The sequence below is a fragment of the Lepidochelys kempii genome, chromosome 4 (assembly GCF_965140265.1).
Source record: "Lepidochelys kempii isolate rLepKem1 chromosome 4, rLepKem1.hap2, whole genome shotgun sequence".
In the NCBI taxonomy this organism is placed as follows: domain Eukaryota; kingdom Metazoa; phylum Chordata; order Testudines; family Cheloniidae; genus Lepidochelys; species Lepidochelys kempii.
The window spans coordinates 136404681-136428806 of NC_133259.1; the positions used below are offsets into that span (position 1 = coordinate 136404681).

Here is a 24126-nt window from a genome sequence, read left to right on the forward strand (position 1 = left end):
TGGCTAAAAGTTGAAGCTAAACAATTTCAGACTGGAAATAAGGTGTAAATTTTTAATAGTGAGAGTAATTAACCATTGGAGCAACTTGCCAACAGTCACGGTGGATTCTCTATCACTGACCATTTTAAAATCAAGATTGGATCTTTTCCCTAAAAGATACCCTCTAGGAATCATTGTGGGGCAGTTCTCTGGCCTGTGTTATACAGGAGGTCAGACTAGATGATCACAGTGGTCCCTTCTGGCCTTGGAATCGATGAAACTGGGCCTTACATGCCTGTCACATTTAAAAATGGGACTGAACCCCTTTTGAAAATTTTACCTTCAGTGACTTGCCCAAGGTCACCCAGAAAGTCTGTGGCAGAGCAGGAAAAGGAATACTGGTCTCCAACTGCCAGGCTAGCATTCTGATCACTAGACCATCCTTGTCCTTACTGACTGCCTGCAGAACATAGGCAATATACACAGAGAGAGAGAAGAATAATTTAATTCATCACCAAAATGCAGCTTCCTCTGAGGCAGAACATGACAGCTGTTTAACAGCCCAGAGAACCAGTATACACTATATAAAGATGGGGGGTGGGGGGAGGGAGGGAAGAATAGCATCCAGTTAGAACTGCAGGGAGGATTACGTAGGCAGCCAAATTCTAACGGCTGCCCGGCCATACCCTCATTCCTCAGGGCATAAGCCACAACTGTCTGGGGACTAGGAAGAAACCTCTCATCTGGTCAGGTTATTCTGTTACGGATATTTTGTCTCCTTCCTCTGAAGCATCTAGCCATAATGGCAGGATACCGAACCAGACGAAGCCCTTGTCTGATCATTCTTATTGTTCCTAGGTGCTGCAGGATATCTAATGAGCACGAGGGGTCAGGCTCTCAGTTTTACTTCTCATCCAATAAAATGGCCCCTCCAGCACTATAGTGACCTCTGACCCCACCCCAGGGCACTGATTTAGACCTGCCCAGGGAGCAGGTGTTAGTTCACAAGGGGCCAGGCTCTGGCCTTTTTGTTCCACACACATCCCTCTCATGGAGCGTAATGGGAATTCCCCGTACAGTCTGGGGCACGAATAGCCCCATTGGAGTTATTATGGCTAGCAGCATCTAAGGTGGGCAAGACCAAGAGGGCCTGGGCCAGGCTCAGCCATTTTGTAGGATTTCTAAAGAGGACAGCGGTGTCCAGAGCTCAGGCAGGCTCTGGGATCATGCAGCAGCTTTTGGGTCCCCTCCTTGCCGGAGGAACAGCTCCCCAGTGTCCACCACCAACGAGCTTTGGCAGTCAGGTCAGGTTCCTCTGTTTGCACGGTTTCCCTCAGACGGGCACTGAGATCCAGGGCAGGTCCTGCTTGGTTTCAGATGAACAAGGAGGATAATGCCTACCATGTGTTTGCGTGGTTTGTTTGTGGCTGTACCACAATCAATGTCCTGGCAGGTATCGTTCTGTAGAGCCAAAGAGGGGACAGGTGCTCACGTCAAACTGGGGTGTGGCACTGGCCCTCTCAGCAGAGGACTCAAAGACCCACGGAGACCAAGTTCTCCAGACTCTTAGAGGTGTTCCCACCACGTCAGGGTGAGGGGCTATGTGTGTGCACAGGGAGTTGGCATTGTCACTGCCCATGTTGTACCAGAAATGGAGGATTCTGGTCTCCAGGGCTATCACTCCAGGACTTTTCAGGTGTGCTATCATTCATTCCAACATATTAGAGTCTTCCTCATTATAATACAATGCCCATGTGCATGAATACAGCCTCTTTGTGTGTCAGGGCGTTAGCCACTGGAGAAGACTACAGTACGGGAATAGCATGGGCTAAATAAGTAACCAAGGGTCCCCCATTTCTAAAGAGGCAAATGTAACAACTACTACGAGCCAGCGTTTGCCTTGTCAACTGGGGCCAGTGGCTGATGCCAGGATGGGCTGAGGCAGACAAGCAAACAGCGGGAATAAATGGTCAATGTTCACCATGGGTGTTGGGTATTTTTTATCTTGCACTTAGCTAAAGGATCAGATGACTCAAAAGAAGGACTATGGCTTGTGTGCACCCAATGGAAGGGGAAAGGGAGACAGGCAATTGCGGGGGAAATCAAGCACAGGGAAATTTCAGCTGGAGAGCAGGAAGCTGAACAGCCTGGCTCTGAGGTCTATGAGGCAGTGGAATAGTCCTCCCGTGGCAGTGGTGGAAGTCCCATTTGTTTGGGACGCTTGCAGCTGGACTGGGTGAAGTTCCACACGAGAAGGTAGCATAGAGCAGACTTGCAGGGGACGGTCCTGCTGAAGGGGATGGACTAGTGATCCAATAGGTCATTCCCATCCTTAATTTCAAGGCTGATGTCACAAAGAAAATCCCTCCGGTGCCCAGAATAAGAAGCCATGCAGGAGAAGCCAAGCTGAATAACGAATGCATTTCCAGTGCCAGCCCGTGATCAGTTCTGACCGGTTTCGGATAGCTATCTACACTGAGGCTTCCCTAGCGTTAGTTAACAAGGATCAAGGGGGGGCCTGGTGTATTTGCCCAAGGCAGATGTCAATTTCACACTTGATTAAATTCCCTTCCTTTCATCCCTCATCCGAAAGGGAAGAAGCATTTAGTTTGGTAAATAATGCTTTCCTTACAGATTCTCAGCGGGGGTGGTAACAGTTGCCTCATTATCCTTAGGAAATGGTGTATTTCTCACACACAGCTCTGCCAATGCCCCTCAGTCAAAACCCACAACCCCTTGCTATCCCAGCCCTGGGCTCCCCACCCAAAACTCTGCCAATGCCCCTTCCTCCTGATCTGCAGCCCCTCCTGGGTGCCCCCCACAGCTCTTCCGATGTCCCTTACTCCTGACTCTCAGCCCGCTGCCATTCCAGCCCCTATGCTCCCCACACAACCTACTCTATCAATATGTCTCAATCTTGACCCACATCAGCTGTAGCACCTTGTGTGCAGGTTTTGTGGTGAGGGACAGAGATTTACTTTATGAACCACCAAAGCCCTTCTCTTGGGCCCTCCATTGCAGATCTCCAGAGATTTTGATTTGTTGGTGCCTGGTGGTCGTCTCTGGATCACCTTCGGTCAAATTCATCCTTGGCGTTGAATCTGGTGGAGCCAGAGCCCACCCTGAGACAGCGCCCCCCCTCTCCCCAGGGCACTGTTATCAAAGGCTTTCCATCTTTCTCAGAATCACAGAATATCAGGGTTGGAAGGGACCTCAGGAGGTCATCTAGTCCAACCCCCTGCTCAAAGCAGGACCAATCCCCAATTTTTGGCCCAGATCCCTAAATGGCCCCCTCAAGGATTGAACTCACAACCCTGGGTTTAGCAGGCCAATGCTCAAACCACTGAGCGATCCCTCCCCCTTCTCTTCTCCACCATGTTCCTCTTCTGAGTCTCGTGCTTGGGAGCAGGATGTTGGCCTCACGGGTTCTAGCAACTACACCTGAACCTGCTGTCTTTGCCTTCTGTAAGTGGCACCGCAGCCACCCGATGGGGCGGGCGCAAGGGAGGGGTTTGATGCCCACGGGCGGGGAGCGAACGTTTGGCTGGCTGAACTCAAGGGCAGAAGGGGCTATTGCAGTCAGCTAGTCTGACCTCCTGGGGGCCAGAGAACAATTCCCGGTTTTGACTAGAGCAGATCTTCTAGGAAACCATCTCAGGCAAACATGCTCAGACAGAGTGGGGCTTTAAAACCTCCAGCCTGGGGGAGAGAGGGCTGTCTCTTTACACACTGCGGGCAAAGCCACCCAGGAGAGGAGCTGGGGAAGGAGAGAGATCCCGAGGCAGGGGAATAGGAAGGACAGGTGTTTGGGGAGGGAGAGGACTGGTGGGAACGGGAGAGCTAAGGTGTCCCGGAGGAAGGGAGAGGAACAAGAAGTGGTAGCTGTGGGGGTGAAGGAGAGGGATTGTGGGGGGAGTGATTGGGGGAAGGGAAGAGGAAAGCACTGCCCATGAACTGCTGGCATTGTTTTTCTCTTTCAGTGCCCGGCGCCGGCGTCGCCCGATGGTGCACGGACCTCCCTCAGGCTCACCGGGCTGGGGTGCCACCCGTTTGCCAAGTCTGCCTCTCGGCCCTTAACCGGAAATGCCCTTGTGGAGCCAGCGCCCCGCCCCACTGTGCCCTCTTCCCCCCAACGCCAGCACCCCTCCCTGTGCCCCCGCCGCCCCCTGGCCTGCACCATGACAGGGGCCCTGCTTGCTTCCTGCGGAGGGGCGCGCGGCTGGTGGAGCGGCTCTGGCTGAGGGATGGCCTCTCTGGACCTGCCCTACCGCTGTCCGCGCTGCGGGGAACACAAGCGTTTCCGGAGCCTCTCCTCACTGCGGGCCCACCTGGAGTACAACCACACCTATGAGACCCTCTATGTCCTCTCCAAGACCAACAGCATCTGCGATGCCACCGTCTTCCCCTTGGCGTCCGACGCCACCCTGCTGACCCCGGCTGCCCGCCGGGAGATCTTCGAGAGCACCTCCTTCCAGGGCAAGGAGCAGCGCTTTGCCTGCGACCTCATCTCGGCCGACGAGCTGGAGCCCACCTCTTCCTCTGCGTCCCGCTACGTGCACGAGATCGAGATCCCGCTGACTGAGATCTTCACCCGCAAGGCCATGAGCTCGGCCACCACCCCTCCCGCTGCTGCCGCGGTGGACGCCGCCTACGAGGAAGGCCTGACCCGCCTGAAGATCCGGGCCTTCGAGAAGCTGGAGGTGGACAAGCGGCTGGAGAAGCTGACAGAAGAGGTGGAGCAGAAGATCGCCTCGCAGGTGGGCCGGCTGCAGGTGGAACTGGACCGGAAGAGCTCGGAGCTGGAGAAGGCCAAGCAGGAGAGCGTGAGGCTGAGCCGGGAGAAGCAGGAGCTGGAGGACCGGGCGACGGAGCTCTCCCGCCAGGTGGACGTCAGCGTGGAGATGCTGGCTTCCCTCAAGCAGGACCTGGTGCAGAAGGAACAGGAGCTGACCCGCAAACAACAGTGAGTCTCTGCCCCATCTTCTCTGCAGGGGGAGGCATGCGTGTGCTCCCTTGCACACACTAATGTGCTTCCGTGTGGTCTCATGTGTCCGCAGCAGTGCACATGTCTCTGTGCTCATGTGTGATTCTGTGCGTGTGTATGTTTCCACTCTCAGGGTGTGTGTGTGTCATTGTCACAGAAATACAGGCCAGCTCCTCAATAAGCGGTGCCATAGAAGAATGTAGGACTTGTCATACTAGACCTTCTGGATCTCGATGGGTAAAGCCAAACTTAATGCCTTCGTACCCCTTCCAGACTGTTAGCATTAACTATTATAACTGTGGATACTTTGTTAGCCATATAAATGTCCAGTCCTCTTTTTATGCCCGTTTAAACCAGCTAAGGCTCTGATGCTCGGACATTAGAGATGCAAAGGACCAAAGAGCTCGTCCAACCCGTACCTCACAGCCAATGCAGGGTTGGTCCACTAGAGGAGCTTGTCTAGTGTTCAGTCCACTTTAGTTTTAAAATGTCCCAAGCAATGTGGCTTCCGCTTTTTTGAGGCTATTTCACAGCTCGATCCATCTCCCTGACAAGCAGGACTTCCTTGACTGAAGCCTTCCTGTTTTCCTCCCATAACCCCAGTCATAGCCCTCGCACCACCCTATCTTCTTCCCCTTCTGGGTGTTTCGAGTCTTGCAGGTCCTGGACTATCTAGTCCCCTGCCCGGAATCATTGCTTAGCCACACTAGATCTGTTTCATCTCTTCCCTTTAGTCAGTCCTTCCAGCCTCTTGATGGTTTCTGTTGCACTTCTCTGAACTCCCCCCCCCCCCCCCCCCCCCGGTTTGGGAATCATGATGCCCACCATGCAATACAATATTCCAGAGGTGGTCACAGCGCCCCTGCAGCCAAGAAGTATTCCCTCTAGAGCTAGTTGGGAAATACGTTTTATTTCTTGTGAACAATGTAGAAGAAAATGAAATACAGAGCGATACATACCAGGGAGGGAGAAGAGGTATTTCAGCTAAAGGAGAATGGTGGCACAAGAACAAATGGGAATTAATTGGCCATGAGTAGATGAAGGCTGGCAATTAGAAAAGTGTTTCTAGCCATCAGAGGAGGGTGGTCTGGAACAGACTCCCAATAGGAGCAGGCAGTGGGGGGAACCTATTGAGAGTTAAGACGGTGCTTGGTAAGTTTCTAAACGGGATGATATGACAAGGTTGCCTGGGAAAACATGGACTGGACTTCATGGCCCAGGAGACCCCTTCCAGTGCTACGTTCTTCTGAAACATATTTGGTGGCACCGAAATTGTGATGGAAAAACAGTGGACGTTTCAGAGGAAAACGGAAAACACATAAAGCCAAACCTGATTTGCTTTTGCTTTTCAGTTGTCGGAATCTGAAACGTTTGCCGTGAAAACCTGAAAAAACATTGCCAATGCTAGACATTGTCTTGCGCTATGCCCATTTCTTCCGAAAGGCAGTTTTCATTGAAATACAAATGCTGGCAAAACATTTCCAACTAGCTGTAATGACATCCCTGTGCTGAAATGAGATGTCTCTGTGCATAGAGCCAAGGGGTCCACCATTTGTTGCTGTACTGCATCATAAACTCAGGTCTGTTCTGCTTTCCCCTTCCCACCTGAGGGCTGCTTCAGCATAGTTGCTTTCCAGATTTCACCCTCCTAACAAAGATCGGTCCTTTGGATTATTTTCCCGCCCAGATCTATTCCCTTGTATTTCCTGTTCATGTCTCCAGCTTCTCCAGGGGCCAGATCTCAGCTGGTGAAAATCAAAGTAACTTCATTGACTTCAGAGGAGCTACACTGATTTACACAAGCTGAGGACCTAACCTGGTAGGTCCTTTTGTGTTAGTTCTTTGTCCTTACGGATGTCACAATGCCTCTCATTTAGGATCATCTGTGGATTTAACTAATGTGACATCTACTCTCTCTTCCACATCATTAATGGAGATGTCAAATAAGATGGGACGTCAGCCACTACTGTACCCTACTCTCACATCCCGCCCTTAATCTGCTACATTGCCATATATCATTACCCTTTGTTTATGGCCTTCCAGCCAAATTTCCATCCGTGCAACAGTGTTCAGATCCCTGCCAGCTTAAATTAATTTTTCAAGTAAGATTTCACAAGCCAAGGTATAAAATGTTTGACTAAAATCCCATCGGCTGCATTCCCATCCTCCGATAAATTTGTAATCCTATAAAAAAAAGCCAATCAAGGTTGTTGGGCTTGATTTATTCCTTGTAACCTCTCAATGCTGCTTATGGCTCGCCAGTCTGTTTATCCTGTGTACTCGGGATCTGTTTTTACTATGGTTATTTGTTCAATCGCTTCACTAAGGATAAACGTAGACAGATGCGGCAGTAATCATCAAGGTCTCTCTTCTGCCACTGTTTGAATATCAACGCTACCTTTGATTTTCCCGTCCTCTGGCCCCTTCCCCCCAGTAATTGTCAGCAGTGCAGTGAGCTCCTCTGCTAGTTCCTCAAGACGCATGGCAGCTGGGCCAGAAGTTACTGTATGGGCCCATTTTCCAAATATTTCCTGACCTGATTAATATTAATATTCTTCCCAATTGCTCCTACTTTTTGGGGGGGAATGACGCATTTGGAAAAAGGGCTTGACATCTTAGCCGGTTTCAAGTCATTCATTTCAACCTCCTCCTCATTTATCACTGGCTCTGGGTTCTCCCGTTAACCCCTTTGGCTAGACTTAACCTATTTCGCTATTTTCTCTGCCAGCTGCTCTGTGCTTGCCAGCCCTTCCCTCCCCCACCCTTTTTTTCCCCACTTACACTGCGGGTGCACTGTGAGTGCATTTTTAACCTCCGATCTTCAATCCACTCCCACTTGAAGAGTTCATTGGTTCTTTGCCTAGTTCTTTTTCGGAGACTCTGCAGGCTCTTTGGGGCAGGGAGTCTCTTTCTCTGAGGTTTGTACCGCACCTCGCAGAAAGGGGCCCTGTTCTTTGATTAGGTGGGAAGAAAAATAATACGAATTAATAATCACCTATAATTACGACAGCCCTGCTCCCTCTTCCTCCCATCCCCTTTGTCTCTCCCCTATTTCACCCCATCAACCTCCAAATACAAACCCGTGGGACTCTGGCCTTATCCTTAGACTGTAAGTTTTTGGGGACTGAGACCATCTTTTTGGTCTGTGTTTGTACAGCACCTCACCCCATAGGGTCCTGGTGTGGGGCTCCTAGGCACTACCACAATACACCTGCCTAATAGCAATATAAATGTACAGCACCTGGCACAATGAACCAGGACCCCATTACTGGGGCTCCTAGCTGCTATTGCAGAATAAATGATAAATAACACCACTAATAATCTTGGAGCGTGTGGCAAGCCCTCACTGCTTGGCCCTGATCCTGCAAACGCACATCTAAGGAGTCCCATTAAGTCCAGGGGGGTTACTCACCTGTGTATCGTCACTCCAATGCATCCAATCTAGGTGAGAGGTTTTTCGCAGGAGTGGGTGGATGAGATTCTGTAGCCTGCGTCACGCAGGAGGTCTGACTAGCTGATCATAATGGTCCGTTCTGACCTTTGTATCTATGAATCTAGCTCCAGTCTGAGCTGCAGGCTCCTCTCCAGGGTCCCTTGGCTAGTCTAGCGTGACGACTCCAGGAAGGTATTTATTCGGAGGGGGACAAAAACCTGTTTTAGAATTATAGAATATCAGGGTTAGAAGGGACCTCAGGAGGTCATCTAGTCCAACCCCCTGCTCAAAGCAGGACCAATCCCCAATTTTTGACCCAAATGGCCCCCTCAAGGATTGAACCCACAACCCTGGGTTTAGCAGGCCAATGCTCAAACCACTGAGCTATCCCTCCCCCCCTTTTGCTAAAGGGGACGCGAGAGCCTTTACGTGCTGTGTTTCTGCCGGTGCATTTCCTGTTACATAAAGCTCCCATCACAGGCGAGTTTTCCCAGGATTCTGCAGTGCAGCGCTGGGGAGGCAGGTGGATATTTTACCATGATCTATGCACACAGAGGTAATTGTGTTGGATACTAAGCCAGACCCTGAGATGAAGCTGGTCTGTTTCCGGGCTTTGGGATTTGACTGTAAATTTCCTTTCAAACGCCAAGGCTGATCCCCAATCTCCCTCCCGGGAGACGTCCTCTGGAGCACGTCCATCAGGCCAGGAGGCACAGTTGTGGCAGGAAGCTATTCGCGGCGCGACGCACTGATGGGTTGCGGCATGCGTCACAATGCACTTGTGCTTGGCTGCGTGACGAGATGCATGTCGGGGCAGGGTGCTGTTTACATCACGGCGTGGCTCTTTGCGTCACAGCAGGAGGCTGCTGCCTGCAGGGCGGGGGGGGGTTGACGGAGGTGAAGCTTTCGTTTGGATGCGACGGGGGCGAGGGAGCAACTCCAGCTGATTTGGATGGGCTGTGGCTCAAGCCCTGAGCCGCGACAGCAGTGGGTGCTGTGGATAGACCTAGCGATCGCATTTCAGCACAGCCTGGCTCCGGGAGCATTTTGCTGCTGGCAGAGAGAGAGCTGCCCTCCGCGGGTGGAGGCCTCTTCCTGGCTGATGTCCTGGGGCAGGCGTCACCATGTGGCCACTCAACACTGAGCCACCAAACCCTGCAACGATCCATGACCGTAGCGCGTAGGAGCCCTGGCCGCGGAGCAGGACCCCACGGAGCTAGGCACCGGACAAGCACGGAACTAAGAGAGAACCTCTGCCCCAGTACCCGCATTTTGCCAGGCGCACCCTGCCTTGAGCCAGACACCCCCCACCCAGCATCTGGCTCGGAGAGACCCCGTCAGGCTGGCGCTGAGCCTCTCCACTCCCTTTGCAGCAGGGCTGCTGCGTGGCACGGAAGATTCGGAGGCGCAGCTAAAAGGAACGAGCCCCAAAGGGAGGTGAGGTGGATACTAAAGGGCACGGGGAGGCTGGGGGGGGGGGGGCTATGAGAACATATCCCAGTGCTCAGTTTCCATCTGTGCTTAGTTAATTTAGAAGGGCATTTGCAGGTGGTGGAATCTCCATCCTTAGAAGTTTTTAAGGCCCAGCTTGACAAAGCCCTGGCTGGGATGATTTAGTTGGGGATTGGTCCTGCTTTGAGCAGGGGGTTGGACTAGGTGACCTCCGGAGGTCCCTTCCAACCCTGATATTCCAGGCTGGCCCCACTCTGGGGTAGAGGGCCTGGCTCTGCCTCCACAGGTGAGGGAAGCAGGTCCCCTCGGAACCGGACTGAGACTGATTCAATTCAGAGTCCACCCGCGATGGCCGGCACTGCTGATCCAGGCTGGATTTGACCCAGAGACCGAGCCTGGAAATGCCCTGTAGCTTTTCACGAACCTTCTGACCCTTCCGAGCCCTGATGTGAAAACGACGCTGCGGTGTTTTTCCAGGAATCACCCCAAAGCCCAGTCGTGACTCCAGTGGCCGCTGTCGTGTGCGGGGAGGCTGTTGCTGCGGGAGATCATGCTGGGTGTGTGGGTGGGAGGGTGGGTGTGGATGCAACAGGGGATTTTGACTGTAGCATTTTCATAACCTGGCATCTCCAGAGTTCTCTGCTCCAGCTGCTCTTTTCACCCTCTACCTGGAGCCAGAATTTCCGGCCAGGGCTGGCGCAGTGGGTATCGGAGACGGGCTTGGCTCCCGCAGGCTTGTGACCTCAGTGACGGCATCGTGCTGCCGGAGTGACGGAGCCCCAGACGATCCAAGCCCCCGATTCTGTGTATTGGCGAGTGAGGGACACAGCTAGCCAGGGTCCAAAGTGCAGGGGGGCAGGATCAGGCCCATAGGGGGCAATTAGGCAGCATCTGTGCACAGCCTTCCCCATTGCCCTGGCCCCATCGGCGAGGTGTGAAGTGACCCTCGTGATTCCTGTTGCTCTGCTATTAAACGGAGCAGAATCCAGGGCTCAGCAACCAGAGCTGCTTCATAATGAGATGATAGCTCAGCGGTTTGAGCATTGGCCTGCTAAACCCAGGGTTATGAGTTCAATCCTTGAGGGGGCCATTTAGGGATCTGGGGCAAAAATTGGGGGAGTGCTCCTGCTTTGAGCAGGGGGTTGGACTAGATGACCTCCTGAGGTCCCTTCCAACCCTGATAGTCTATGAGTGAGAAGTAGCAGGTCTCGTTTTCCGAGCCCTCTGTTCCAGCCAAGTGCCGCTGGTTGACAGAAGGGACCGATCTGATGCTGAATGTCCCCCAACTCAGCCCCTCCCAACACAGCCGATCTGGTTGGAGAAGTCTCCTGGCTGTGTTCACAGGGGAAAGGTGAAGGCAGGGTGGGGTACAACCGCCCTCCCTCTGACTGGTCAGTGCATGGACGGGAGACCTGCAAGGAAAAAACGCAAGAGCACAGGTCTTGGTGATTCACTCGGAAGATCTCTTCCCCTCTGAGTCTGCTGAACCGGCGCCCTCAGCTCGGGGACAGGGGGGCGCGGTGCTGCCCTCACGTCAGGTGCCCACATCACCCCTTTTCCCAGGGGGAGGGTTTGCCCTCGTAGCCTGCTCAAATTCCAATCTGGATTCCCCCGCAGTTTCGGTTGGAGAAGGTGCTACTCTTCTCCTCAGTGCTGCCGAACAGCTGCTGAGTTCCACCCCAGACTTGGCCGCTGGTCAGCGGTGGGAGAAGCGCTTTCTGCGCTCGATGGAAGTCCAGCGATCGGTTTGTCACGGAGGTCTTACAGCAAGTTCCTCCGAGCCAGAATTGCCATCTGCCCACGGAGATGCACTCAGTGGGAGGTCATTAGGTGGAAAAAATTTGGTGGACCTCAGTCCATATTGCAAAATTCCCTGACACAACTGGTCCTGTGGCAATGGGCCCCTTGTGGGGAATCAAAGCAGAGAGGCTAAGGGGTACATTGGCCATGGAGAGTGAGCTCTCATCTGTCCGAATGGTCCCTGCTGGGAGGTGAGGCCCATCCGCATTGCTTGTGGGAGCTGTTTGCTCTGCAGCTGTCCATTGTGGCCTAGCAAAGGGCCCTCAGCCTCCAGGCCTGGGAACTGAGCACGGAGGACAGGACATCTCTCAAATTCAGCAACCCCGCCCCCCTTTAACTCTGAGAGCTCCCATCCCCTCTCAGTTCCACTCGGCTGTCCCTGGCTCTGCCCAGAGCAGCGTGAGACACATTCTGTGCTAGAAATAGTTGCATCCGATGAAGTGAGCTGTAGCTCGCAAAAGCTCATGCTCAAATAAATTTGTTAGTCTCTAAGGTGCCACAAGTACTCCTTTTCTTTTTGCGAATTCAGACTAACACGGCTGCTACTCTGAAACCTGTCATTGGATCTCTTTGGCATTCCCAGCTAGCCTGGTCTCTGCTCTGCCCCCTTTCTCAGGCCAGCAGCGGGTGAGAGGGCATGGGGGGGCTGGGGTTGGGAAGTGAGCACAGACAGTCCTCTAGCTTCAATCAGCTGCCCAGAGAGGAGGGAGGCTGACGGGGAGCAACGCAGCTCATTTGCCTAGTAAAATGCTGAATGCTGCCAACGCCAGAGCCCTGTGGCCTCTGGGCTTTAACTCAGAGGCTGCAGGGAAGCGTCGGTTCTCCAGGTGCCGTTGGGGAGAGGAGGCCAGGGGGTAAATATGCCAGGGAGCTTTGGCGGTGCATGAAGTGAGCTGGGGACACGAGCCCCTTTCGCGACAAGAAGGGCTTGTGGGGAAGCGAGGTGCAGATAACGGGTCTCCTCGGTACGTCTACGGGAGTCCTCGGTGCAGGAAGAACTAACGGCTGTGCACATTCACTGTGCGATAAATCCCACCACGCATCTCAGTGAGCCCAAGAAATCCAGTCTGCCAGGAGCTCTGGGTCCCAGCTCCATTGCAGATCTCCTGGGTGAGCTAATGGCTACAACACAGGACAAGGCACCAGGATTCCTGCATCCAACCGAGACTTGCTGGGCAAGTAATTTCACCACTTTGTGCCTTGGTCTTCCCTTCCCTAAAGCAGGGATTGAAATATTCCACCTAAATCCGTCAGAAGGTAAATAGCATGAGGGCAGCTCTTCCATAGGTGATAAACCCTGCAGAGGGATGGTTAAGGTCACTGGCAGGGCAGAGCTGGCTCCAGGTTAAGATGCAGGGGTCCACGTGCACCCCGTGTTCCCTGCCTGTCTGAAACTGGCACAGAAGGTGAAGCTGGCCAGTATATTCCTGGTGCCATGGGCCTGGCAAGGCCAGTCTGTGGGAGGATGAACGGCAGCCGGTGGAATTAGCCCCATTAAGGTGTCATGTTAAACGGGTGAGTGGAGAGCGAACAGGGTTATATTTCAGGAGAGACAACGCCAGGTCAGCTCGTCCCCACTTAACGCGGTCTCTCTTGGGTGCCTCTCGTCATCCCTGGCTGGACGATCGACTGCTGCTGAGCACAGAGGGAGAGGATTCTCATGACACACAGACAAAGAGATTGGCTGGTTCATTTAGACTCAAGCACTGAGCACCTGTGACTCCTGCCAATGCCAGCAGGAGCCCTGACTTCTCTGTACCTCAAAGCCTCAGGCCCGAAGAATCCAGAGAGCTGGGTGACTCCTGCCCTGGGGATGTACAGCTTAAATCCCTTGGAAATGTACCTCAATATACTATCCCCTTCCCTTTCCCCCTCCTCTCCCAGCCAGACCCCAGGGAACTGGAACAGGTGCAAGGGCATGTGGGGCGAAGCTTGAAGGGGATCAGGGTGGGAGGAGATTGGGTGGGGTGGGATCCTGGGCAGGGTTATATTGTGGGGTAGGCCAAGGAACAGGGTTGGGACGGGGTTATGGGAGATGGGATGAGGCTGATCGAGGGTGGGAGGCAGCAGGGGCTTGGCATCTCTGGAAATCAGACCACTAACATTTGTGCCTCAGTTTCCTGGTTGTTCAAACAGGACTGGTGATACTCCCCTGGCTCCCAGAGCTTTGCAAGCTGCCGTGTGGCAGAGGGCGGCGGGATCCGCCGGGGAAAGGGCGGCCTTACGGCGTTTTCACCTCTGCCTCTCACTGTCTCCCCTGCGCCAGGGAGGTCGTCCAGATAGACCAGTTCCTCAAGGAGACGGCGGCCCGCGAGGCCAACGCCAAGGTGCGGCTGCAGCAGTTCATCGAGGAGCTCCTGGACCGGGCCGACCGGGCGGAGAAGCAGCTCCAGATCATAAGCTGCAGCACCACCCCCAACGGCAGCCTGGGAAGGTGCAGCGTGCCCGGCTCCAAGGGCGCCAGCAGACCGGTATCTCCTCTTCGCGTCATGCCAATTACGTCTATTGCTTGCCAGGCCCTCTGGGAAGCCACCTTCCTCCATGGGCGCATTTGCCAGCCTTCTCTCTCTCATCTGTGCTATTGTGTAGTAAGGGCTGCTTGCATCGCAAGCTAAGCAATACTGAGTGGGAGCAATGGTTGGATGGGAGACCGCCCTGGAAAACGTTCTGTTTCTGCGGGCGGGTGGTGGGGGTGGCTCCCGAGAGGCCACTGATTCAGTGCTGAGCCCCTGTCCCCACCGCTACTTGAGGAGCCTGGCGCAGTGGACTAGCTGGCCTCTTGAGGTCCCTTCCATCCCGCCGAATCTATGATTAAAGTTCCCCTAGTGCTCTTGCTAGAGCCGGGCTGTTCGCCCCAGGCTCCGCCCCCAATTTCCAACCTAGGGAACCATCTTCGACGTTGAGAAAAAAACACGTGTGGATTTTTATTTGGCCAATTTACTCGTCAGTCCCCCCTTTCTGGGTAGTGCAAAATGCCGTGCATATTCCACCCCAGAAGTGGCCCCATTTCAAGGGCAAGTCACGCCCAGCCTGTCAAGTGCAAGGCGCTGTATAAATGGGAGGTTTTGCTGGTCTCATCCTGCATCTTTGGACGGGGGAGCAGACTCCAAGGTGTGTTGGGAGTTGTGCCTGGGCTGGAACCCACCCTGCTTGCCCACATGGCTCAGCTGGCCAAGGAGCTATTTTGCTGGAGATGCTGCACTGCACCGTGGTGATCTGCTGATGCTGGCATCATTACACCAGTGTCACCTCTCAGCGCATGGTATGTCCACACGCAGTCAGTCAGGGTATCCCCTGGGGGAGGCTTTTCCCGAGTTGAATGAGTTGGAAAGGCTTTCAGTGTCTGGTCTCCTTTTCTTCCTTCCTTTTGCCCCAGAGAGACAGGCACGCCGGCCCCGGGGCAGCTGCCCACAGCTCCTACGCGGAGTCCAATCAGAGATCGTCCTCGAGCACTGGGTAAGCAGTCTCCATATGCCTTGGCCTTGGCTTTCGCCCAGTATCCTTTTCCCATCTCTCTTGCAGCCATGGGGGAGCTTCTCCCAGCAGGAAACAGGCTGAGCCGGATCAGTGCCCACGACGCCCATGAATGTGCACCCACGTGGCATGGGCACCTTCTGGCTCACATCCTCTGCAGCAGATGGTGGGGCTGGAGTGTGTTTTGCTGGTGGTCACTAGGGCTTGGAAGAAGCCTGTGGTTCCTTTCCAGGGGAATTCTCTGCCGGCGGCTGGCGAATGCCCACCCAGAAACTGTCTTCTGCGACAGCCTGAAATTCTGCTTCCCAGCTTCCTTGTATGTGCGGAGCCTTCCCGGGTTCACAGCCAGTCGGAGTAGCATGGAGGATGGCGGTTTTTCCCTTTTGATCTGCCCTTCCTTTTCTTTCAAGCTTGGACCTGGATGGCTGCAGGTCTGCCCAGTCCATTGGCGGGTGGGTGGGAATGTCACAGCTGGACATGTCTGTATAACTGATCTCAAGCTGTTTGCCATGCTGAGTTGTACAAATGCTTTGAAGTCGGAAATCTGAAGGAACCGGGATAGGTGGGTGGGTTGATTCTTCTTCTCTCGCCCTGTGATCTTGTGGGAGGCACCATGGTGTAAGACTGGGCTGTCAGAAATCTTTACTAGAACAGGACAGGGAGGTTTTGACATGCGGCCTCTTTTGATAGCGTGTTCCCAAGCAGTTAAGGTGCATTTGACCCAGACGTGAGGCTGAAGTTGCATCTGAATCAGGGTGGTGTCTCTGAAAGGTTTAATGTGATGGTGTAGCTGGAAGAGCAGACTTTTCTGCACACACCTCAGCTGGGTCTGGTCTCTGGGATCTGGGCTTTCAGTAGGTGACCCCAGGTACCAGCAGGAGAGGTGGTTCCCATTGTTTCAGGTGTCGGGAATGAGAGAGAGAACAGGACACTCAGTTCACTGGTTCTTGCTCTAGGACTGACCGTCTGGACAGATCTTTTTAGACCCTGCCAACCTGCATCCAGGCAGGGCAGCAACAGGGGCTGCAGCCCAGATGCCCAGGCTTTCTAGAGGAAGCAGGGGAGCTAGGGGCCCCACAGAGCTGCCTGGTAGCCCCTCTCTGGGGGACATGGATCAGCACATCCCAGCACTTCCTTCCCTGGGCGCAGCCTCCTGGCAGGGCACATCCTGCAGAGTGCAGGGAGAGATACCATGCAGCTCTAGCACCCAGGCTGCAGCAGTCCCCTTCCCCACTACTGCCTTGCCCACAACCTCCCCTCCCAGCTCGCAGCCCCTTAACTCCTGTGTGGTCCTGTGCGCAGGCAGGTTTGCGGGGCTGCAGCCCCTGAGGAAGCTCCAGGACATGCAGAGCACCGGCCACAGGCACGTTTGCGGGTTGCAGGCAAGCGAGGTACATCCCAGCACTTCTTTTGCCGGCTGCAGCCTTGCAAACCTGCCTGCAGTTGGGGCCGTTCGTCCACACAGTGCCGCTCGAAAGCAGCACGCTGATATCCGAATCCCATTAACATTAAAGTCACTGGGAAATGTTGTTGTTAACCGGGAGTTGTCCGTATCCGGGAAGCTACTGGACATTCAAATAGCTGGCGTGCCTCTTTTTGCCATACGGAGGTAGATTCATCCCTAACGTAACTCCCTTGATTTAGTGGCGTCACCCCAGAGATGCGTTTGGCTCACTAGCTCTTTAAGTTTGGCCACTGTAAGCGTGGCGGCGTTGAGGGGAGTTTAGCCCTTTATCCCAGCCTCTGGGTTCCCCCCTCACATTCCCTGGAGCCGCACAGTATGGACTGGGCAGGTGCCCCCTTTCCCCTCATTGCCTGTTTTGCGAATGGCTCATTTCTGGGAAGTGCTGTCTAGACCCCACCGCCGCCCTCTCTGGGTCTGTCTGCACTGTGACTGCCGTTTGTGTCAAAGGAGCCCAGCTAGCTCGGCTCCTGGCAGCAGCCTTCCGCATGGGCAAGCCCCACCAGGAGCTACCCAGGGATCCAGGTGGCCCATACTGAAGCGCGGGCTGCCACGGCTTCCCTGCTCCAGGACCCCGGCTGGGGAGATGAAAGCTGGGCTGCACTCACACCCCGGGATCACAGTGTAGACAGGCCCTGTGAGGCAGGGGCAGGGGACTAGGGGAACTGAATGCAGCACAACCTCTGTTTCAATGAAGTCCCAGTTAAACCAGGTTCGTGCCTCCCAGGCTGGCCCCGAGCCTGACTTCTCTACAGCTAATCGGCTGGCCCCCTCGCCACCTGCTGCAAAGGGCCGGCTGCCTTGTAGGCCTGGGGGCTCCCCAGTGCCAGGTGGGGGAATGTCGGGCAGCTTTAGGCAAACTGTCCTAGAAACTCAGGGAAGTTGCTGGCTGGGAGCGTCTGACGGGGACTGCTAGCCCTGCCTGCTCCAGATGAGCTATCCCCGAGCAATGTCTTCACCATCGAGATACAGAGGCCCCGCCATGTGCCTGAAATAAACAGGGGGCTCTTCTGTAAGCAGGGCTTTTGGGTTTGGGGTGTGTCAGGGTTCCTTCCCCACTCTGAACTCTGGGGTACAGATGTGGGGAGCCGCATGAAAGGCCCCCTAAGCTTATTTTTACCAGCTTAGGTTAAAAACTTTCCCAAGGCACAAACTTTGCCTTGTCCTTGAACAGTACGCTGCCACCACCAAGTGATATAGACAAAGAACAGGGAAAAGACCACTTGGAGTTCCTATTTCCCCAAAATATCCCCCCAAGCCCTTATGCCCCCTTTCCTGGGGAGGCTTGAGAATAAACAAGATGAGCACAAACCAGCCTTGGAATTTTACGACCCAAAAAACCCAGTCAGATTCTTAAAAATCAGAACTTTATTAGAAGAACAAAAAAAAGAAAAGAGAACAACTCTGTAAGATCAGAATGGAAGATAATCTTACAGGCAGTCAGATTCAAAACCTAGAGAATCCCTCTAGGCAAAACCTTAAGTTACAAAAAGACACAAAAACAGGAATACACATTTCCTCCAGCACAGCGAATTTACAAGTCAAAACAAAGAAAACCTAATGCATTTTCTAGCTAGATTACTTACTAACTTTACAGGAGTTGGAGGGCTTGCATCCTTGATCTGTTCCCGGCAAAGGTATCACACAGACAGACAAAAGGCTTTTTCCCTGCCTCCAGATTTGAAAGTATTTTGTCCTCTTAGTGGTCATTTTGGGTCAGGTGCCAGCGAGGTTACCTTAGCTTCTTAACGTTTTACAGGTGAAAGGGTTTTGCCTCTGGCCAGGAGGGATTTTATAGCACTGTATACAGAAAGGTGGTTCCCCTTCCCTTTATATTTATGACAGGGTGCGAGGCCACCCCACTGTCCCTGGAGCTCTGCTCTGGATCCAGTTCCCTGCTGCCTCCCAGGTAGGAAAGACCATCCGCCTCATGGCTGCGTATCCCCGCAGGGCCTCCAGCCGGGTGAAGGCCATCTCCCAGAGCTCAGGCTGCTACGAGAGCGACGGCGCCGAGCTGTACCAGCCGGAGGAGAATGCCGACGGGCACCCCTACCACAGCGGGCAGAGCCGGGGCGTGGACGGCGGCTTCGAGCGGCCCGTGGTGGCCCGCAGCTCGGGGCTCCGCAGGCAGGCCATCCAGAACTGGCACCGCCGGCCCTACCGTGACAGCACCGAGGGGGAGGAGGGGGACATCTCGGACGTGGGCTCCAGGACAACCGAGTCGGAGGCTGAGGTGTGGGAGCAAGACCGCCGCATCCCACCGGAGGCGAACCTGGCAAGGCCCCTGAACAGCTGCAAGCTGACGGGTGAGTCTCCATCCCGGTGGTGAGGGGAACCCCACTGCCCGGACATAGGGGCGACCCTGACCCACACTAGGCTGGGAAACCCTGGCAGTGGCAGTTCAGTAGGGGGCGCTCTTCCCGCTGAACCCTGCACTTCCAGCCTGGGGAAGGTTGGGGAGGTACCGGCATCTGGGGGAGATGGAAAACTGAGCTCCGAAGTAATGCACATTAAGCTACGCAATAGACTGTACCCGCTCTTGTAAGGGGCCTGGGCACCATTGTGGGCAGCTCAGTGAAAACCTCTCCTCAACATGCCACTGCAGCCAAAAATCACAACCAAGGCAATAGCATGAAGCAGGAGTGGGGTGGAGAATATCATGGAAAATATTTGAATGCCTTTCCCCAAATCAATGGGGCGGCCTCATCTGGAGACTGGGTGCAGGGCTGGGCACCCCATCTCACACCGGATATTGCAGAATTGGGGGTAGAGGGGGTCAGAGAAGGGTGATCAAGGGCCTGGAAAAATATGGGACTGTTACCTGAGAAAGGAGACGAATAGGAGAAGACAGGATAAAAGTCTATAATATGATCCCTGCCCTAGAGAAGGGAGATTGGGCTGCACGTGGTCTCTGGCTGAGGTCACCCCACTGATTGATAGAGAGTCGAGAATTTAGCAAGTTGCAAAGAGGGATATGGCTATTGGGAATGTCCAGACCTTGCATAACGAATGATAAAAACACTGGAAGAGATATTAGACCTCCTGCTTCAGGGCTTGAACCGATCTCTGGCTATTAGAGACCAGGACAAGACCTTTCTTGGGGCAAATTATCCCATACCTGCTGTGTGGGGTTCTTACGCCTTCCTCTGAAGCAGCTGGAGCTGGTGACTGTTGGAGATAGTGATCTAGATGGACCCTGGGCTGGATCCAGGCCAGCAACGCCAATGTTCCTAACCCTTTGTGGTTGTGAAAGGTCCCGTGGTGCTTTCCATAAAAACAACGCAAATCCCCATAATTACATTCTGCCTCCTTCAGTTCCCCCTGCAGCTTCAGCAAGATACAATGCTCTTCTTCACATCTTCACAGGCCAGAACGGTCCGTCCCCATCATCTAGTCTGACCTCCTGCCTAACACTGGATGTCCCTGACTGTAGTGGCATGCTGCTAAGCAGCTGCTGTGTTCCGCCCCAGAGCTGGCTGCATGCCGGGGCTGAGTGAAGTGATCTAGAGAGCGTGGGCAGGATTCTCCCGGAGGAGAGAGGCTCTCTCGGTGAATGTGAGGTGTTAGCATTGTAAATCAGAGCCCTGGCTTTTTGAACACCATTCTGCCAGAGAGTTGAACTCGGTCACCCTGGCGATGGAGCATCTAAAACACAACAAGTCGGGGCATCAGGAATGTTTTTTCTTGCACCCCCAAAGTGTGTTGGGGACGATTGAGGGGGGTCCAGGCCATCAGAGCTAATGCTGAGCCACAAGGCCAGATTCAGAGCTCATGTAAACAGTTGTCACTCCCATCCCATTTAGGCCACTGGAGTTGCAATTGATTCCACCAGGTCTGGATTTGGCCCTTTATTCTGCTCCCTTGTGCCTATGAAATGGCCTGGCGTCTCCCGTTAGTGGGAGATGTGCTTGGTGCAGTACCCACACTAGCCAGGCCCGCTCTGCCAGGGAGGAGGAGGACGGGCCAGGGGCATCGTTAAAAGGAGAGGGAGCATTTCACGGCTGAACCCCAGCCCAGTTTGCTCGCGGCTTGAGTGAGATGAGTTGCAAGGGGAGGGGTCTGCTCTGCAAGAACCGCCTGCACATTTGCCCCCCACTGGCACGCTGGTTGGCTGCCGCAGCAACCCAGGGTGGGCCTGGCTGAGGTTGAGGCCCATTGGTGGGGCAGTGCAGGGACCAGCTGGCATACCCTGCTGCTTTCATGGGGGGACGGAGGTGGCCTCCTGGTTCCATTCCTTGGGCAGGAGAGGGCCAACAGGGATTCAGGACTCCTGGGTTCCTTTCCTGGGGGAGTGGGGACCTGACTGGGATTCAGGACTCCTGGTTCCATTTGTGGGGAGGTTGGAGGTTGCTGAGGTTCAGGACTCCTGGGTTCTATTCCTGGGAAGGGGGTGGGGCTGGGACTCAGGACTCCTTGATTCCATTCATGGTGGGGAGGGGACAGACTGGGATTCAGGACTCCTGGGTTCCGTCGTTCTCTTTGACCTTCGGCAAGTCACTGCACCGCTCTGTGCCTCAGTTTCCCCCTTGTTCAAATGGGAATAACAATACAGACCAAACTCCCGGGGCATCTGTTGTTGTTTATAAAATGTTCCAGGATCCCCGGAGGGAAGGTGCTAGAGGAGGGTGAAGGGTTATTATTTTGAATGCACGCTGAGGCACCAGGAGCTGCTAAAAGCGTGGGAAAACTTTACCCACAAATTCCACCCCCACCCCCAGCATTGTCCCCCCTCCCCGCACAATGCCCCCGCTGATGGTGTGTGTCACACAGCCAGGTCCGAGGGGGGCGGCGGGAAGGCTGTCCGGCCCGAGAGAGGCAGCCCGTCCCGCTCCAACGAGGTGATCAGCCCGGAGATCCTCAAGATGCGAGCTGCTCTCTTCTGCATCTTCACCTACCTCGACACCAAGACCCTGCTGAAGGCTGCTGAGGTCTGCAAGGACTGGAAGTTCGTGGCGCGCCACCCTGCCGTGTGGACCCGGGTGCTGCTGGAGAACGCCAGGGTGTCGTCGAAGGTAAAGGGCCAGCCAGCTGTGGGGCTCCAGCCAGGCCCCACAGGGAACGCCCCGGGGCAGAGCCGGGCCTATGAAAACCTCAGAGAGGGCAGCAATGTGGGGTCCATTTCTTAGAAGCTGACGTAGCCCCGCCCTTTGTTTCCAAGCCCAGGTTTTCTGTTGAAATCGGGATGGACATTTTTTGATAAATGAAAACCAGGTTTTTTCAGTAGCTGAAACATTTTCTTTTACCAAAAAAAGCCTTGGGTTGGCGTGTGCGCCGGGCCTGTCTCCGAGGTCTGCGATGGCAGCTGCGTGTGTGCGCCTCTCCCTCTATGGGTACGTCCACGCTGCAAAGAAAAACCCACGGCACCGAGTCTCAGAGCCTGGGTCCACTGACCTCGGGCTGCGGGGTTCAAAACAGCAGTGTAGACGTTCCGGCTCAGGCTGAATCTCCCCCCTCGCCGGGTGTCAGAGCCCGGGCTCCAGCCCGACCGGGAATGTCTACGCTGATATTTTTAGCCTTGCAACCGGCACGCTGGGCTGCCCCACGGGTGACCTGGTGTTTGCTTGCAGCGTAGACATACCCTGGGCATGAGGGCCCATGTGTGGTGCTCTGGGCCCACCATCCCCACCCTGGGGCAGGGGGAGAGGCCACCGCTGTCTCTCCTGGTTGCAGGCTCTCCTGTCCCGGCGCGTGTCTCCTTCTAACTGAGCGGGGGGGTCTGGCTTCCCCCTGCAGTTCCTGGGCATGCTGTCACAATGGTGCACCCAGACGCACTCCCTCACGCTGCAGAACCTCAAGCCGCGGCTGAGAGGGAAGAAGGAGAGCAAGGAGGAGTACATGAAAAGCACCCGGTGAGCCCCCGCGAGACACTTCTCTTTCCACCTCCAAAGCCGATCCATCCGTTTCCATAAGGATCTCGTCTGCCAGCCCAGGGGCGGCACCGCTGACCTTTTAATAACCATGTCTCTGTTCTCTCTGTAGCTCTGGCTTTTCCATTTAACACTCCACTGGGAGAACGTTAATAGCTTCCTGGCTACAAGGGCCCCTGCCCTGAAGAGTGCCCAGTTATCAGTGCTTTGGTTCCTGTCCCTTGGGATTGCTTAGTGCTGGTGGATCTCAGCCTCTTCCATACCAGAGCCCCCATTCCCATCCCAGTACCACCATGGGACCCCCGACTGGTACAGAACAGGCAGGGTGGCCCCGACCCGCGGTTGAGAACCCCTCCCTTAGTGCTTTGGCTATCACTATCAGAAACACAGTCCCTACTCTTCAAAAATACTAGGGTCCCCCCCGTTAATATTCCATCACCGGGCAGGACTGAAACTCCCGCTGGCAGGAGCTCGGGATGTTTGCTGTAATATTTGTCTGGACAAAGCAGGGCTTGAAGGGCACAGAGCTGGCCGGGGACGGGCTGGGATGGTGGAGGCAGGACTGAGGGACAGGTTTGATGAAGGTGTATTAAAGGCCAGTCTTAGATCTGTGTAGCGGAGGTCAATGAGACCTTGGCAGTGTTTGTCTCCAGCTGGGGTGAGGGTGTTAGTGTCCTGCTTCCAGGACGTCTTGGGACGGGAGAAGAGGAGCGGGAAAGGCGAGGATGGAGGAGAAACAGCCTGCAATGAGGCAGGGGAAGGAAGAAGGAGCAAATCGGTCACCCAAACTAATCCAGGGAGCTTGAGACCCTTCCTATGGGGTCTGGATCTGCCCTTGGTATTCCGCGAGTCTGGGTCAGGCAGACAGGGCAAGGGAGGGGGAGAGGGAGCACCCACGTACTGTTGCCTGGCCTGGGCCCCCTCCACCCGAACCAAACGTGACGAGCAAGGCTGAGGATGAGGAGGTGGCCTTCGTCACAGCATGGCTGCACTCACAGGTGGGAGCGAGCTATGTCGTCTAGGCCCGGCTCCTCAAAGGTACTTCGGCAGCTAATTTCCATTGAAATCCCTGGGAGTTCAGCACCAGAATACCTTTGAGGATCTGGACCCTCGTCCATGCCCCCGGCCAGGGCAGGGCTGCTCCCTGTGGCTTTTGCTCAGTCCCAGGTGAAACATCCCAAGGAAAGGGGCTACACCTTTCCTGCCAGCGGCTGCTCTCTGGCCTGGCCTTGGGCTTCCAGGTCTACGTTTCCCACGCTGGGCCTTGTCCCAGGACTCCGGGTCTAGCCCAGCTTTGAGAGCAGGGGTAGCAGTGAGCGCCGCTGAGCTCTCTCTCCCCCTTCCCCGCTGGTTCCATCTCCTCAGGGGCTGCCTCGAAGCCGGGCTGGAGTCCTTGCTGAAGGCCACGGGCGGTAACTTGCTCATCCTGCGGATTTCCCACTGCCCCAACATCCTGACGGACCGCTCCCTCTGGCTGGCCAGCTGCTACTGCCGGGCGCTTCAAGCCGTCACCTATCGGTACGTGCACGAGTCCTGGGCCCACTGGACCTCGCCGTGGGGCACGCGCTGGAGGGAGGCAGGCGGGCTGCCTGCCGCTCAGAGCGTGTGCATGGGAAGGGCCGTTGCTTGGGACTTGGGGGCTTAGTCCTCAGGCTCCTGCTTGGTGTCTGTCCTG

The 24126-nt window shown here is 54.9% G+C and overlaps 1 protein-coding gene across 4 annotated transcripts in view; it reads left to right on the forward strand.

Moving 5' to 3' along the window:
* Positions 1-24126, forward strand: part of FBXO41 (F-box protein 41) — a 69425-nt gene that overhangs the window by 13902 nt on the left and 31397 nt on the right. For 3 of the 4 annotated variants that reach the window (XM_073343011.1, XM_073343010.1, XM_073343012.1), the window contains exons 2-8: positions 3960-4942; positions 13915-14119; positions 15025-15104; positions 18535-18890; positions 21355-21596; positions 22318-22433; positions 23817-23969. In XM_073343011.1, coding sequence (XP_073199112.1) covers positions 4224-4942; positions 13915-14119; positions 15025-15104; positions 18535-18890; positions 21355-21596; positions 22318-22433; positions 23817-23969 — 1871 coding nt within the window. In that variant the 5' untranslated portion in view covers positions 3960-4223. The remainder of the gene's footprint in view (positions 1-3959; positions 4943-13914; positions 14120-15024; positions 15105-18534; positions 18891-21354; positions 21597-22317; positions 22434-23816; positions 23970-24126) is intronic. The other variant, XM_073343013.1, reaches the window with a different exon arrangement.